This window comes from Sebastes fasciatus, chromosome 12 (genome assembly GCF_043250625.1).
Source record: "Sebastes fasciatus isolate fSebFas1 chromosome 12, fSebFas1.pri, whole genome shotgun sequence".
Lineage (NCBI taxonomy): Eukaryota > Metazoa > Chordata > Actinopteri > Perciformes > Sebastidae > Sebastes > Sebastes fasciatus.
This window is the reverse complement of record NC_133806.1, coordinates 4,226,509-4,242,467: the sequence shown is the minus strand read 5'-3', so window position 1 is coordinate 4,242,467 and position 15,959 is coordinate 4,226,509. Positions and strand designations below refer to the sequence as shown.

At 40.5% G+C, this 15,959-nt stretch overlaps 2 protein-coding genes across 4 annotated transcripts; one reads left to right on the top strand and one right to left on the bottom strand.

The window, feature by feature from the left end:
- Window positions 1-125: 125 nt before the first annotated feature.
- Window positions 126-4,563, bottom strand: gpsm3 (G protein signaling modulator 3). 3 transcript variants are annotated; one of them, XM_074652701.1, is made up of 6 exons: window positions 4,468-4,563; window positions 2,793-2,888; window positions 1,867-2,372; window positions 1,423-1,588; window positions 942-1,177; window positions 126-767 (listed from the first exon to the last, which is right to left on the bottom strand). In XM_074652701.1, the coding sequence occupies exons 2-6, from the start codon at window positions 2,821-2,823 to the stop codon at window positions 627-629; spliced, it is 1,080 nt and encodes a 359-aa protein (XP_074508802.1). In that variant the 5' UTR covers window positions 2,824-2,888; window positions 4,468-4,563; the 3' UTR covers window positions 126-626. The 3 variants fall into 3 exon arrangements, with proteins under 3 accessions (XP_074508802.1, XP_074508801.1, XP_074508800.1); XM_074652700.1 differs by lacking the exon at window positions 4,468-4,563 and adding an exon at window positions 2,973-3,298; XM_074652699.1 differs by lacking the exon at window positions 4,468-4,563 and having other exon boundaries at window positions 2,793-3,298.
- On the top strand, window positions 4,425-12,117 carry pbx2 (pre-B-cell leukemia homeobox 2). Its single transcript, XM_074652696.1, has 9 exons — window positions 4,425-4,538; window positions 4,575-4,874; window positions 6,431-6,504; window positions 7,463-7,707; window positions 8,319-8,509; window positions 8,823-8,958; window positions 9,151-9,292; window positions 10,045-10,139; window positions 11,307-12,117. Exons 2-9 carry the CDS (start codon window positions 4,639-4,641, stop codon window positions 11,385-11,387), a joined length of 1,200 nt encoding a protein of 399 aa, XP_074508797.1. The 5' UTR covers window positions 4,425-4,538; window positions 4,575-4,638; the 3' UTR covers window positions 11,388-12,117.
- Window positions 12,118-15,959: the final 3,842 nt, after the last annotated feature.

Here is a 15,959-nt window from a genome sequence, read left to right as displayed (position 1 = left end):
TACAGGCAATTACTGTGTGTTTGATATGTTAAAAAAATAATGAGGAAGTCTCTAGAGCATGTTGAATCACTTTTTCTCCTGACAACATTTTAGACAAATTGAATAAATGGATAAATGCAAATGGCTCAGATACAAATTTTGTTTATTTTCTGGAGGAGAATCATCCATATACAGTCGAGCGCTGTGTGACCTTGAAGCTATTATCTCCTCGACACCATCCCTGGTGTGTTTAATGTCTACTGTACAAATGAGGAGAAACAAGAATGCCTCCTCCACATGGGAACACACACAAAATCATTCAATCACTCATCACAGACACTCAATAAAATACAAACTTAGGCGAGATAAGAAAGCATATCTACTGATCCTATTTACTAGGGAAGAAATGAATAGCTAACTAGCAGTAAACTTAACAATCTCATCAGGAACATCCCTCGAGTCACATTGAAAGCTCTGTTGCTGCTCAAACATTAGCGTTTCTTTTGCACTGACCAATACTGTCAAGAGGGATAACAAGTCCCTGAAACAAAGCATCATCAGGGTCAACAAAACTGTTTTAACAGAAATCAGACTAAAAAGGCTACAATACTGGATGGCTCCCACAGTTTGTTTTTTTGCTTTCCATCTCAGGTTTGAAGCAGGCATGGCAGTTCAGTCCTCTGCTCGTCCATGCGTCCCCCCTGGACCCTCAGGAGCAGGGAGAAGAAGTCCTCATCGTCCATGGGACCAGGAGCCCTGCTGCGCTGATCCTCCAGCCTGCCCTGGGCCTGTGGGAGGAAGATAAGAGGGAAAATGAACGCCTGAAATGATGTTTAAATTCAAATAATTCCCCCACTGAAGTTGGCATGACACAGGTTTTGCAGGACATTTTTTTTCTTAGAAACAAAGCTGACAACTCTTCATGATAAAAGCATTTAAGCAAACTAGTTCCGATTGCTTACTTGTGTCGTGAGGATCATGTTATACAGATCCTCTTTGGGCACGGGCACGGGGACTGGTGCAGGCGCAGGCCTTCTCACAAAAGAGATTTGCTTTATGCTGCCTCTGAAACCTCTGGATTTTGGTTTTGGTGGTTTTTCGAGCTGCGCCCTCTGGTCATCCAGCCGGCGAGCTTGAGCAGTGGCCACCAGCTCAAAAAACTCCTCTTTCTGCAGTGAAGTCATGGAGGAAAACACAACTGTGGAGAAATGGGAGAGAAGAGCTTTGATGGTCAGATGGCAGGAGACTCTAGAAGTGGTCAAGGAAAGAAGTGGAAACATGCCAGTTGTGTCAAAACATTCTTGAGCAACGGAGAACGGGTAGTTTCATGTTTGTTTTAGCTCTATCAACATGAGTCAGCATCACTACATGGAAACAAATGCAACAGCTGCACCAGTTTCATCACTTCAACACCGTGAAACAGCTTCTCAGAAGCGCTCCCACCTCTGTTGGCTGGCTTGGAGGTGTTGGGCTCAGAGTGGCACCTCCTCCTCCTCATCCCACTCTCCATCCTGAAGGAGCAGCGCTGGTCATTGAGCCGTCTCCCCTCCTGAAGGGTGCAGAGCAGCTCGTACAATGCCTCCGGGAAGTCAGGGGTTAACCGGCGAGCCTGAGAAAACGCGGGTAGGTGGCAGAAAAAAAGAATGAGGGAGGAAAGGTTTCTCGGTGAGTGACACAGAATGTTTGTTGGCACGGCAAAAGAATTCACTCGACTCCTACGTACTCCCACATGCTCTGTAACAAAGCGATACCTGCTGTTTTTCCACCACTGAATTGTTTTTCTCACAGAGCACATGGTGACTGATTGGTTAAGTCAAGAACATTACAAACACGGATACTATAGAGGTAATCTCAGGGTATATGACAAAGCCAAAGTAAAACAACAACCTTTTTTGGATCCTCTTCTTCGTTGTTTGTTCCCTCAGAGGAATTTAACCTCTTAAAGTCCACTTGAGGGTCATTTTGTGTCACCTCAGTGTCACTGGGTTTCTCAGGTTTTTCCTTAATCCTCATCATCTCGCGTGTCTGCCCTTCACCTCTGTTTTGTCCATCATTCACGTTCTCAGGTTTGTCCTCTTCAGTCATAAAAACCTCCCCTGTCTGCTCGTCCTCTGCGTTGGTTTGTTGTCTTTCTGGGCTCTGCTCTTCTAAACACATTTTACTTGCTATAACTTCTTCATTCTTGTCCTCTCCTGTGTGTTCCTCTTCCTTTTTCAGAGCAGACTCACCGCCGCAGCTCTGTACGGTGACAAGTGAACTGCTTGCTGCCCCCCTGTCGATGACACTCTCAGTCACGTCTCCCTCTTCGGTGATGACGAGACGTCCCAGCAGCCCCTCTTCAGCCATTTCAACTTTGGTCTCTGTGCAGTCCGTTAATCTCACGGTCAACCCCTGACAAGAAGACACACCGAAACAGGGATTAGGTCAAAGATTTTGGGGTCAAAGACTTAGAGAACCCCCGTTGTTAATAATCCAAACATTACATTTATCAACCCTGAAGTTCCTCTGAATAGACATAAAAACAGCTAGAGAGCAGCTGTGTCTTTCTCTTGCAAAGAAATGTATGAGAAACCAGTTTGGCAAGTTCTAGCATGTTGACTACAGATGTTTAAACCGAAAATCCAACAGTAAAACATCTATTCCTGTATGACAACAAAGGTGTGTGACAACATGATCAAAGATGACAACTTCTTGTTGCTGATTGATTTCTGTTGTATAATTTGCCAGAAGTTTCACTGTAATTCTTGTTGTTTTGCCCCAAAAAGTTGCCGTGTACACCATACAGTAAATTCAGTGATTTCATTCTTACCTTTTTTTAAAAAAAAGAAAACTTTGTCTCCTCATCTCTTGAAGTCACCACAGAAGACGGAGCACAGCATTTTGGTCTTGTAACTTGTCTTGACAATATCCTTATGAAGAGAAAGAAAGAACAGCTATGAAGAGTTTCACATGCCGACGTGACGAGCTCTCGCCCTTTCTGTGTGCCTTGCTACCTTCTCTCTCTCGTCTCCTCTCTTCCTGTTCCTCTTACCACAGCCCACCCATTTGTTTGGCCTGCATCTGACAAGCCATATTGTGAAATATTACTATCAAAAGCAGAAGAAAACCCTCAACGTGCGTTTGGTTTTATCTAGGTATGGTCCAAAGCAAAGGTTTTCATCTTTTTGAGATTAACTTCAAGCTGTCAAAGCAGCTGCTGCTGCTGCTTTAAGTGCTGCTCATTTGATTATGACAGACCCAACTGCAACATGTTGAAACAGGCGCACAGTTCTTTTGCACTGATGTGGTTTTGGCACACATCCTGTTGACTTGCAGCTAAAACGAGAAGTAGAGTCAGACAAGTGAGAGAGGTTGTCAAAGTGAGATTATCACGTTGAACTGGGGAAATTACAAAGCAGCTTCTTTAATCTGAATGTTTTTGTTAATGCTTTGTATAAGATAAAAATAGAGCACATAATCTACATCTTATTTAGTTAGATCTTATTTCAGTTTGTTCCCTGACACACACACACAGTTGTAAATGCAGGGAGTGCAGATGTTTGTTGTTGCGGTTACATTTAACTAACCTGGAGGGAAAAAGTTTGGAAACTTGTGTTTGGTGGATTCATTCTCTGTTGTTACAATGCTAATTGGAATTGTATTTTACAGTTTATTTACCTTCACAATGATGTATGAAATGAATAAAGTGTAAAATTGCCAATATGTCTTGTTTGTTCCTTGTTACTGATAGAGAGTTCAATCATCCAATCCACCAAACAACTCAAAATAAGAGTCAATTCCAACAGGAGAATACACTGTTTACCATTGACTGAGCATTTTGGCAAATTTTTCTTGGGCGCTACCCACATAATCAGCTGTGCTGCTCATCACACAAATGCATGATCCTTACAAGTGGGACATCATTGTGAAGGTAAATAAACAGGCTTTCCAACCATGTAAAATACAATTAGCATTGTAACAACAGAGAAATAATCCACCAAATACAAATTCCCGAAGGTTTTTTCCCCAGTTTATATATATATACTGTATATGTATGTGATAAATGTAATGTACCTGATTTCTGACCCCAGGACGACTAGCTGGTTCCATTGGTATTAGCTAATGGGGATCCTTTTTAAATAAATAAATAAAATAAATAAAATAAATAAAATAAATAAAAAAAATAAAATAAATACTACACTGGTTGCCTATTATTTATTTTTTCACAGTTTATATACATATGTATGTGATTAATGTAATGTACCTGATTTCGGAACCCAGGAACACTAGCTGGTGCCATTTGTATCAGCTAATGGGGATACTTTTTAAATAAATAAATCAATAAATCAATCAATAAATCAATAAATAAATACCACACCGGTTGCCTTATTATGCTCATTTTTTTTTTCTACTAGAACTTTTTTTCCCAGTTTATTCAACATAGTAGTGCTCCTCCTCAGTAAAGCAGTCTACCACATGCTGTAGTCAGTGTGTTGACATGGCTTGTACCTTGTCCTGTCCATCGCTAGGGGACCCTGCTGTGTCTGAAGCCTCTGCTCCTCGTCTCCTCTGCTCAGGCTGTGTTGTGTGTCTGTGAGCAGCAGAGAGTCTGGCAGCAGCAGAGTGTCTGTGAGCAGCAGAGAGTCTGGCAGCAGTCGTCGCCACTGTGCGTCGCTGAAGATGTTGCAGCAGCAGCAGCAGACGGCCGGCGGGCCCTCCAGCGGCCGGGGCCTCGGGTTGAGCGGCCACCCCGGGATGCATGCTCTGAACCCGGCTCATCACCACCGGTCCGACGGAGGAGGAGACCCGGGCCTGGAGGGAACAGAGAACGGACACGAACCCCGCAGAGACATCGGGGACATCCTGCAGCAGATCATGACCATCACCGACCAGAGTCTGGACGAGGCGCAGGCCAAGTCAGTGACTGATTGTTGATCAGCTGATTGCAGCGTGTTGTTGTTTGTTTGTTTGTTTGTTGACTCTAAAGTTTACTGAACTTCAATCTGTTGTTTACATTATTCAGCCAGAAGATCGCTGAGTAGTTAACGAAAACTAAGCTGTTTGTTTTTGTGTTAAAACCTGTAAACATGCTGTTTTGTTAGTTAATAGTTTCTTAGCTGTCAAATATAAACAGTTAGCCTAGCATGCTAACAGCTAGCTAAACCACTCTGTGTTTGTTTATATGACAGATAAGAAACTATTAACTAACAAAACAGCATCTTTACAGGTTTGAACACAAAAAACAAACAGTTTAGTTTTCGTTAACTACTTAGTTAGAACAGGAAACGTTTACATTAGCTAGAGTTACCTGTTAGCTAGCTAGCCAAGGCCTATAGAAGGAGGCTGGGACACGCGTCATATTTTTTGGGGGAGTATGACGCATGCGCAGTAACGTCTGGCCGAAATTGAGCCAATCACAACGCAGGACCTCAGCTTCAGTCACACTGCGCATGCGTGATATCCCCGAACCCCAGACCCGTGTCCCAACCTCCTTGTATAGGCCTTGTAGCTAGCTAGCCTTGACTAGTTAGCCTAGCAAGCTAACAACATCTAACGTTACCTTTACCGCGGCTAATTTAGCATGATGCTAGCTTTCCTCCTGTACTAACTCAGCTCACTAAGTAACAAACAGCTGCTAACGGGAACTAAGCGGTTTGTTTTTATGTGTTCAAACCTGTTCAGATGCTGTTTTGTTAGTTAATAGTTTCTTAGCTGTCATATAAACAAACACAGAGTCGTTTAGCCGTTAGCCGTTGTTAGCTTGCTAAGCTAACTATCCTTGGCTAGTTAGCTTAGCAAGCTAACAACGGCTAACGGTAAGTTACCTTTACCTTCAGCTAATTTAGCATAACGCTAGCTTCTGACAAGCTAAATACCAAGGAGGTAAACTGTTCACTAGTGTGTGTGTGTGTGTGTGTGAGAGTGTGTGTGTGAGAGTGTGTGTGTGTGTGTGTGTGTGTGTCTGTGTGTGTGTCTGTGTGTCTGTGTGTGAGAGAGTGAGTGAGAGAGAGAGTGTATTTTGTTTATTGTTTGTTTGTGTGTTTATTTATTTTGCACAATTTAAGACTATACAACATAAATAAATAAATAAATAAATAATATAAAGTGCAGGAAGAGGCAAAAAACCCCACTGGGCTGATCTGAAGCCTCCACCTAGAGACAAGATATATATAAAGAAATAATATGACTACATAATAGTGATAACAAAACAATAAGGACAACATATATATAATAACAACAATAACAATACAGTAAATATATCAAAAAAAGACGTGTGTGTGGTTAGTGTTTAGTGTTTATGAGGAGGATATTGATTTAAATATCTATAAAGACTTCTGGGTAATGGTAACCAAACAACATTGTGAGTGGGAAAACATAAAAACAGATATATGGACAACATGGGGAAAAGTTAGTCTGTTGTGCTAAAGTTATCTAACGTTACAAGTCACGCTCTTTTTCTTTATATGCACAGGAAACATGCCCTCAACTGTCACCGAATGAAACCTGCATTATTCAGCGTCCTGTGCGAGATCAAGGAAAAAACAGGTAACTTTTTATTTAAAAGAGATTTTAATGTTTTCATTGTCAGTCAACATGCATTCAATTATAAACCCGCCTTGTTGTGTTTTGATGGCTTATTAGACTGTGTTGACAGTGTGTCACCAGAAGCCAATAAAATCATAAACAAGCATACACCCACAGTTCAGGAATTTGACTCTGGTTGTCAGTAACTCAATATGTTTAGGCTACTTGCAAAAAACAAACCTATAGGAAGATAAACGTAATAAGAGACTGTTTGGTATAAAAATAGAGACAAACGACAGCAGCTGGACAAAAGAGACATCCAGGGCAATACAGTACAGGTTGCAGCCTGGTTGGTTTGATAAGTGCACAGTACTTGCAACAGTTTATGTTACAGAACAATAAGAGGGTGGTGAGTAATGCTGCTAGATATTTTTATTTATACTGTAAAAAGATAATCTGACTTTATCCTTTGTTGTACAAAGCAAGCCATTTTTCAAAGGCATACATTTAAAAAAGATTCCTGCAAAGACGCTATTAAAAGTTACGGTCACATTTGCTTTCACCCCAGCAAAATTGCTCTGCACTCAGCACTGAAAAGGGTTATCTGATGTGGGTAACAAATAAATATAGAGCAGAGTGATTACTGTAAACAGGATGAGAGTGATGCCCAAAATAATGTGATGGCACATCATGACTAAGTAGTGACTTGTCCTCTTTTCCAAACACAATGCGCCAGTGTTTCTATTGGCTGACCCTGCGTATATGCAGGGCAAAGTTGAACTCTGACCCACAAGTTGCACCAAAACAAGAAATGCATGCATGAATTCATTAGTTGTACAGGCTTCAGTTGAAGTGAATGTGAGCTGGAGGGGATATTCACAGGACAGCAGTGTTATGTGACTGTACTTTAACACAAATTCATACAGACTTCTGTTGATATTTCACCTGCAAAGCCAATTGACACTTGTCTTATTGACAGGCCTGTCAATGAGGAACGCCCAGGAGGACGAGCCTCAGGATCCTCAGCTGGTGCGATTGGACAACATGCTGCTGGCGGAGGGTGTGGCGGGGCCGGAGAAGGGTGGCGGGGCCGCTGCTGCTGTGTCTGCTGCCACCAGCTCGGGAGGGATGTCACCTGACAGCTCGCTCGAGCACTCCGACTACAAAAGCAAGTTGAGCCAGATTCGCAGTATCTACCACACTGAGCTGGAGAAGTATGAGCAGGTACCGTGTCGCAACAGGAGACGAGCGCTGACATTGCCCGTACACGCTTGCCTGTACTAAAACTGCTCGCCAGAAGCCTAATCCATTGGCATGTTAGGTCTAGGGTTCAGTCACATAACTTTTCTTTGCTGGGGCATACACTTCTGTCCTTATGTTGCTGATTAAAACACACCAGGTATAAACTTCATATCTCTGTATAACAAGAGGTATTTTAAGATTATTAGAGTAACACAAATTCCAACCTACACCAAAGCCTTATTGTGTGCTGTTATTCAAAACCCATTCGGATCCACTATTGTAACTCATCAGCAACATACAATACACTCTTCCTGTAACATGAATTAAAACCTTCTTCAAATTGTGGGACATACCAGCTATTCTAAGATCTTTAGTAACTATGCTTATAAATGCTTATACATGCTAACTGACAACAACCGTACTACTAAGCTGCTAACTTTCTGAATGTTTTATTGTGAAATTTAATTTTCTTCTTTACAAAAAAAAATGCCATATCGCAAAATTCAAAATAGCATAAAATAATACACCTAGCTTCATTGCTTTACGCTTTTCTGTCCTTCACTGTCCGTCGTCTCCTGCGCCCCTCCACCCAGGCGTGCACTGAGTTCACCACCCATGTGATGAACCTGCTGAGAGAGCAGTCGCGAACACGGCCCGTAACTCCGCGGGAGATTGAGCGCATGGTGGGCATCATCCACCGCAAGTTCAGCACGATCCAGACCCAGCTGAAGCAGAGCACTTGTGAGGCAGTCATGATCCTGAGGTCTCGCTTCCTTGATGCCAGGTAGGCGTGTGTGGTTGTTGTTGTTGTTTTTTGTTTTTTTAAAGGAATACTGAACTGAAAATCAGTAGCTGTAGTCAGCTTGGATTCTCAATAATGCAACCGAACCACCAGATGCTGCCAAATCCTACACACTGTACCTTTAAATGAAAATCTTGGAGATTGGCACATTCTATTAACGGTAGCCATTTAGACCTGTATGTGTGAGTGTACGGAAGAAGACATCGAACCCTTGACTACATCTTAGACCGCAAATAGTAGCTGTGTGAAAATGTAATAACAAAGAAAACTTAATCTCTTGTTTGTGTCTCATCAGGCGCAAAAGGCGCAACTTCAGCAAACAGGCAACAGAGGGCCTGAATGAGTATTTCTACTCCCACCTGTCCAACCCTTACCCCAGTGAAGAAGCCAAAGAGGAACTCGCCAAATCGTGTGGAATCACCATCTCTCAGGTAAACCACTGACTCCACTGTTAGGCACAAGCAGCAATGAACATAAAGACACTGCATTTATAATTTGTCAATAACAACATGCTTAAGTATTTCTATGTGTTTGGATCTACTGCTCAGGGTTGATCGATTAATCTCTAATTTTAATGAAAGAGTGCACACTGAGCCTTGTATTGTTTTGTTTTTTTCTGCCAGGTGTCCAACTGGTTTGGCAACAAAAGAATCCGCTACAAGAAAAACATTGGCAAGTTCCAAGAGGAGGCCAACCTTTATGCCATGAAGACAGCCTTGGGGGGCAGACAGGGCGACGATTCCCCGCACACTCCCAACTCCACAGGTACCAAAAGACAAGGAAGCTACAACTACTCGCCTTGAGGCAGTTTCTCCCTTCTCTGTCTCAGTTTGTCTCCATCCCAGAACTTGTTAATCAAATGCCTGAGCTCATCACAATGTGTGACCTGAGGCTGAGGAAATTGAAAATGTTTGGCATTGTCAGGCTTTGAGGAAGCCCATAGTGAACATACATTGATCAGCCATAACATTAAGACCACATGTGAAGTGAATAACATTGATTATCTCGTTACAATGGTACCTGGCAGTGGGGGGGATATATTAGGCAGCAAGTGAACATTTTGAACTTTGAACTTTGTGTTGGAAGCAGAAAAAATGTGCAAGCGTAACGATGTGAGCGACTTTCACAAGGGCCAGATAGTGCTGGCTAGACGACTGGGTTAGAGCATCTCCAGAACTGCAGCTCTTGTGGGATGTTCCCGGTCTGCAGTGGTCAGGACCTACCAAAAGTGGTCCAAGGAAAGAAAACCGGTGAACCGGCGACAAGGTCATGGGCGGCCAAGGCTCATTGATGCACGTGGGGAGCGAAGGCTGGCCCGTGTTGTCCGATCCAATAGAAGAGCTACTGGAGCTCAAACTGCTGAAAAAGTTAATGCTGGTTCCGATAGAAAGGTGTCACCACTTAGCTTCACTCCAGATATGCCATTAATAGCATATTCATAGTATTCCACCCTAAACTTCTACAACAACACTGAAACGGTTACTGAGGTTGCTTTTCTTGTTTTTGTTTTTCTTTAGGATCTGGGTCCTTCTCTCTGTCCGGGTCAGCTGACCTGTTCCTCGGGGTTCCACCTGTGAACGGCGAGCAGTCTGCTTACCAAGTTGGAGTGCAGGTACTTTAATACTCATGAAGTAAATGATAATGCTGGTGACATTGTATACTTTTCTTTCTGTCAACGAGTCCCATGAAACGTCAAAACCAACGATGAATTGATCTTCCAGCAAGTGATATATGTTATTCCTCTGTGTCACAGAGCTCTATTGTTGTCCAAAAGCTATTAAAGAACACATTGTCCTTCATAATGATGAACACACACTAAAGCTACGTTCACACTGCAGGCAATACTGGCCCACATTCGATTTTTTTTTCTGTGCATATGAGACTCAGATCTGTTTTTATTTCAATAGGGATGTCACAGAGGAATTTTTCCCACCGGTTAATAGACTTGTGTCAACACCGGTGTTACCGATTACACCGGACATTTTACAAGAAAAGATGACTCAATATTATCTATCTCAAAATAGTTTCAAGCCATTTGGAATTAATTTCCAGACATGAACTGTGACAGTAAATATAAAATCAATCCCAAACATCTTGAGATTGTGTAGAATTGCTCAAGGTAACTTTGCTATTTTTCAACCTGAACTCTATTTCCCCATGTTTTTGACAAATGAAGACAACATTTTCTGAAATTGGTCCAGCATTGAGGGAGAACGATGCAATATTGTGCTATTGGGGCAAGTTGGCACCGTCATTAACGTCCACTAAAAGTACTTGTTTTTGCCATGACCGGCTCTGATTGTTATTAGAAGTGTCTGACAACATTATGGAAAGAGCCTCGCTCAAGGAGAAGTCTCGTTCTGAATGGCGAGGTGATGGGTTGCTGCTATTTGAGCCAGAGTATACAGATATTCAGATTTCACAACAGTACTTCTCCTTGAGTGGGACTCAGACTCAGTAACAAACAGACGGGGTCAAGCGAAAGGTAAGAAAAACATTTTATTTCTCTTTAGGGTCCTTTCCATAATATTGTCAGACACTCATAATAATAATCTGAGCCTGTCAGTGATAAAAACAAGCACTTTTAAATGTATGTAACGTTATATTAACGCTGCTCAATTGCCCAGAGCATTCTCCCTCAATACTGGACCAATTTCCAGGTTGAAAAAGACCAAAGTTACCTTTTAAGTATGCACCTTTGTTGGTTAAGGTGCTAGAAAATGACAAAAGTAAATGACACTTTGTTTGTTTCTTTGTTGTTTTTCTTTCGATTTCTCAGGCTAACGGGAACTGGCAGGGTCGAGGCTCGCCCCCGTCCGGCGCTTCGCCCCACAGCGACCACTCGGAAAACTCTGACTGATGGCCCAGCCCACTGGCACAGAACGACAGCGACGGAAAGATTGATGACGGGAAAAGACAGAAAGAATGATATCACACTTCCCACTTGGCTGCAGTTGTTTTTTTGTACGTCGTTTGTTTGGTTTGATTATTTTAAAATGTGCGTTGTATTTTTCTCTTTTCTTACCGCTCAGCGTGGGTCATTATTATGTTTGTATGATTAGCTGAGTGCACGGATGGTAGAGTGAAAATGTGTGTGTGTGTGTGTGTGTGTGTGTGTGTGTGTGTGTGTTGTGTGCATGCTGGTGTGGTTTTATTATCAGGGTTGTAGGGTTTGTTTTCCACTACTTTTGACATGTTACTGAGGTGTGTGTTCGTGGTTGGGGCGGGGAGGACGGGGACAGCATTATCATTGTTTTTAGCACACTATATCATTATTATTAATATTATTGCTGTTTTATTATTAGTGCTACAACTATTTTCATTTTAACAGCTCAGAAAGACAGAATGCGTTTAGTGGATGAGAGGACAATAGAGAAAAATCCAAAGATTTTGTGTGTTTGTTTCTCTGTTTTGTTTGTTTTGTTTTTTTTCTACCGGGCTGATGTGTCCCTGTAAAATGGATGAGGCGTGTGTGAGTCCATATCAACGGTTTGAATGAGTATATCAACAGTGCTGTCTTTTTTTTTTCTGTACAGTGAAACACCTGTATTCTCTCTACCTCTTTTACAATAAAGACTCTGTATTCACAACCAGATGGGGATTGGTCCAGATGGATGTAGAGTCGAGAGGTCAAAAGGCTTGAACTATCGACACGTTCTCATCCCAACTCGTCACATACCGCCGCTTAGTCACGCCGTCACTAAAGTACACAGATCTTTTACTTGTGTAAAAGTAGTAATACTACAGTATAAAAATACTCTGTTACAAGTAAAAGTTCTTCTTTCAAAACGTAACTAAAGTAAAAGTACAAAAGTAACAGCATTAAAATGTACTAAAAGTAAAAGTACTCATTATTCAGAATGGCCCATGTAAGGGGTAATGTACAGCTAGCGGGTCATTATCGTGAAATAAACCCCTTTAGGTCGATGCAGGAGACCCCGACTTTCATCGCCCTGAAGGGGTTTTATTTCACAATAATGACCCGCTAGCTGTACATTATCCCGCTTATTACACAGCTGCTTACATAAAAAATTAATAATTAGACACAAAATGGTCCGACATCAGAACTGCGCCCATAGCAACGGTCTGTTATACATAGCAACAGTCTGATATAAAGAAATAACAGACCGTAGAACGCTGTGCTTCACCAATCAGAGTCGGGTATTATAACAAAGCCGTGTATACATCAGAATTATTTACAGTATATTATATTACTGAAAAATAATTATTGATGCATTAAAGTGTACATTACTTTGATGAAGCAGCTGGTAAAGGTGGGTCTTATTTTTTACTATATATACTGCTGGGACGTCTGAATTTCCACCGGGGATCAATAATAAAGTTTTACATTAACTTGTAATAATACATCATGATTTATTTGTTGATTACATTTTGTATTATTACCTGAATCTGCAAAGTAGATAACGTTTTTAAACAAATGTAGGTGAGAAAAAAAGTACAATATTTCCCACTGAGATGTAAGTATAAAGTAGCAGAAAGTGGAAATACTCAAGTTAAGTACACGTCAGAATTGTGCACAAGTACTTTAGTAAATGTACTTTCCACCACTGCAATGACCTCATCTTCTTGCCCTGTCAGATGGAGCAGATTGTGTCAAATCTACTTTCAACATCCATTTTAACATGTAGTTTATATTGTGCTGACATTGTGCATAATCCTTAATTAATTCACTTTTTTATTTTATTAGTTTATTTAACAATTGTAGTGAACAACATTTTTTTTAATTTTTTTTTTATTGTGTTATAAAGTGATTACAAAACAAGTGAAAACATTTGCAGGGACATATATAAAAAAGACCAAAATATATTAAAATAACAAAGTACAAAAACAAAACAAAACAAAAACAACACAAGGGGATAAAAGCAGGTTGAAGAATGTGTGTGTGTGGGTGTGATGTGGATAATGGGTGTGTGTTTGGCATTGAATGAGGCTAGATGGTCATATATGACATATCTACTCTTAAACACATACAGACATCCTTCCTTTTATGTGTAGAGCATAGGGGGAACAAAAACGAAACAAAAAGAAAATAAACGTGTAATATATATATATATATATATATATATATATATATATATATATATATATACATATATATATAATACAGTATATACACATACACATATATATTAATAATATGAATAATAATAAAGATGATGGTCATGATAATAATATCAATAACAATAATACCAACACTTACAATAATAAGTGAGATAAATAAATAAATAAGTAAATAATAATAATACAAAAAAGTAGTGAACAGCATTAAAAAAGAACTGAATGTTTGTCCTTAAAAAAAAGGATAAAATGACAAATCAAATACACACAACATACTAAATATGTCATCACACATCACATGGCAGCGAGGTACTATTCAAACTTGATAGGCAAAGTAAACAGTTTTTGTCGCGCAGTGGAGCTGGTGATTTAATAATACCAAGTTTTTACTTAAGACTAAATAGGCTGCTCCTTTCTCTAAGGGTTAACATGAGATGGGGTGTTACTGTGTGACGTGTGGAGGTTCATACTGCAGGATTTCTGTTCCCATGAGCTTTAACACAATCCAGGCTGTTAATTAATCTACATCTGTAAAGGACCCCTGAGGGCCTCTCAGCTCAAACCACTTGATCCTGAAGCTGCCACGTGTCTCCAGCGTCTCTCATCGTTCCCACGGTGACCTGGAGACATCAAAGACTTCACACGAGCAACATGTGGAACACCTGAGGCGCTAAACGGCGCGCCAGCACGAGACACACAAGATGCCCAAATGGCACGCGTGGCCTGTTGTGACGAATGCATGGAGGTGCGAATGCTAAATGTTATATAACACCTCCACCTCCTCCAGCCTGCAGACTGACTAACAAATGCAAAGGAGTCAAGTGTGAATGGAGAAGGTGTCAGCACTCGCCGTAAGTGAGCAGAAGGACGAAAGGAAGAGACTCTAAAGTGATGTTGGTGAGCCACGTGTAATAAATGATTTTGACAAAATAATACGCAGGCTTTAATTTCTCAATTTGGCACCAGAAAAGTCATCGTGGACTGAAAGATGTCGCAGGTTTTGGTACATTAATAAACCAGCAGAACAGATGGATGGAACCCTATGATTACTGATGTTTTAAATTCTGTTGTGTGTTATTTTCCACTTTTGTGTGCATTGTTTTTGTTTTGCAAAAAGCTCAAATTCTCATATAAATCACTGACATTTTGGGGAAACATTAACGAGAAGTGGTTTTCCACGTTAAGTGCCACCGATTTCACTCCAAAGAAAACAAATCTGAACTTCTATATTTTAAGGTAAAATCTCAAATTCAGTTTTTTCCTGTAATTTTATGCAAGGGGTTTTTACGCACGCCTTTGCGCTTAACATGTTTATGTTTATGTTTATTTGTTTTGCACAATTTAAGACTATACGCATAACAGAAATGAATAATATAAAGTGCAGGAAGAGGCAAAAACCCCACTGGGCTTATCTGAAGTCTCCACCTAGAGACAAAGATTAATATAAAGAAATAATATGACTATATAATAGTGATAACAAACAATCAGGACAAGATATATATAATAACAATAATAACAATACAGTCAATACATCAAAAAAGATAAGTGTGTGTATGTGAGTGTGTGTGCGTGTTGCGTGGAAGTGTATGGTTAGTGTTTATGAGGAGGATATTGATTTAAATATCTATAAAGACTTCTGGGTAATCTTAACCAAACAACATTGTGAGTGGGAAAAAATAAAAAACATAAAAACAGATACATGGACAACATGGGGGAAAGCAATTATACACAGCAATTAAATTAAATTACCCTTTAAGCGACTTTTGAAACATTTGACAGATGAACATGTGAGGTTTCATACCATTGTGTCTTGTTTTGTGTATCTTAAGCACAAGCTGATTTGTTGCATAATGATGAGATGAGTGGTAAAAAAAAAAAAAAAATTGTTAAATACATTTTAAGATAGTTTATTTTGAAGTACTGGGAATAAAGACAGTGGGATGGAGGAGTGGAGAGGAGGTGTGTGGTCGGGTGGTAGGAGGAGTCTGAGGGTCTGGCTCCTGGCTCCTGGGAGGAGGTAAAAGAAGCAGTCTGAGACAACAACAGCCTCATTGCCTGATCAGTTGCAGACTGTGAAGGAGCCTCTTTGACCTTTGACCTGACACCACTGGATAAGGACAGACCACACTGGACCACTGGCTACGATGGAACTGTTACAGGAAACGGAGGATGCAACAAACGAAAGAAAGGTAAAAAAATAAATCTCAATGCATGTTAAAGATTATGTTCATATAGGCTATAACAACTTGATGGTTACACTTAGATAGTAAGGTGGTTGAAACTGTCCTAAAGCTTGGAAGAAAGCTGTTTTAATCCAAGTAAATTCAATTGAATCACCCACTAATGAACATTT

What these genes read in the sequence shown, in the direction of transcription:
- gpsm3 (XM_074652701.1), bottom strand. Translation starts at nt 2,823, where the DNA reads ATGAGGAGACAAAGTTTTCTTTTTTTTAAAA. An exon ending in AAGTTTTCTTTTTTTTAAAA is followed by an intron (nt 2,373 to 2,792) that starts AAAGGTAAGAAT and finishes TGTCTTCTTGTC; the next exon opens with AGGGGTTGACCGTGAGATTA. An exon ending in CTCCAAGCCAGCCAACAGAG is followed by an intron (nt 1,178 to 1,422) that starts GTGGGAGCGCTT and finishes ATTTCTCCACAG; the next exon opens with TTGTGTTTTCCTCCATGACT.
- pbx2 (XM_074652696.1), top strand. Translation starts at nt 4,639, where the DNA reads ATGTTGCAGCAGCAGCAGCAGACGGCCGGCGGGCCCTCCAGCGGCCGG. An exon ending in TCTCGCTTCCTTGATGCCAG is followed by an intron (nt 8,510 to 8,822) that starts GTAGGCGTGTGT and finishes GTGTCTCATCAG; the next exon opens with GCGCAAAAGGCGCAACTTCA. An exon ending in GTGGAATCACCATCTCTCAG is followed by an intron (nt 8,959 to 9,150) that starts GTAAACCACTGA and finishes TTTTTCTGCCAG; the next exon opens with GTGTCCAACTGGTTTGGCAA.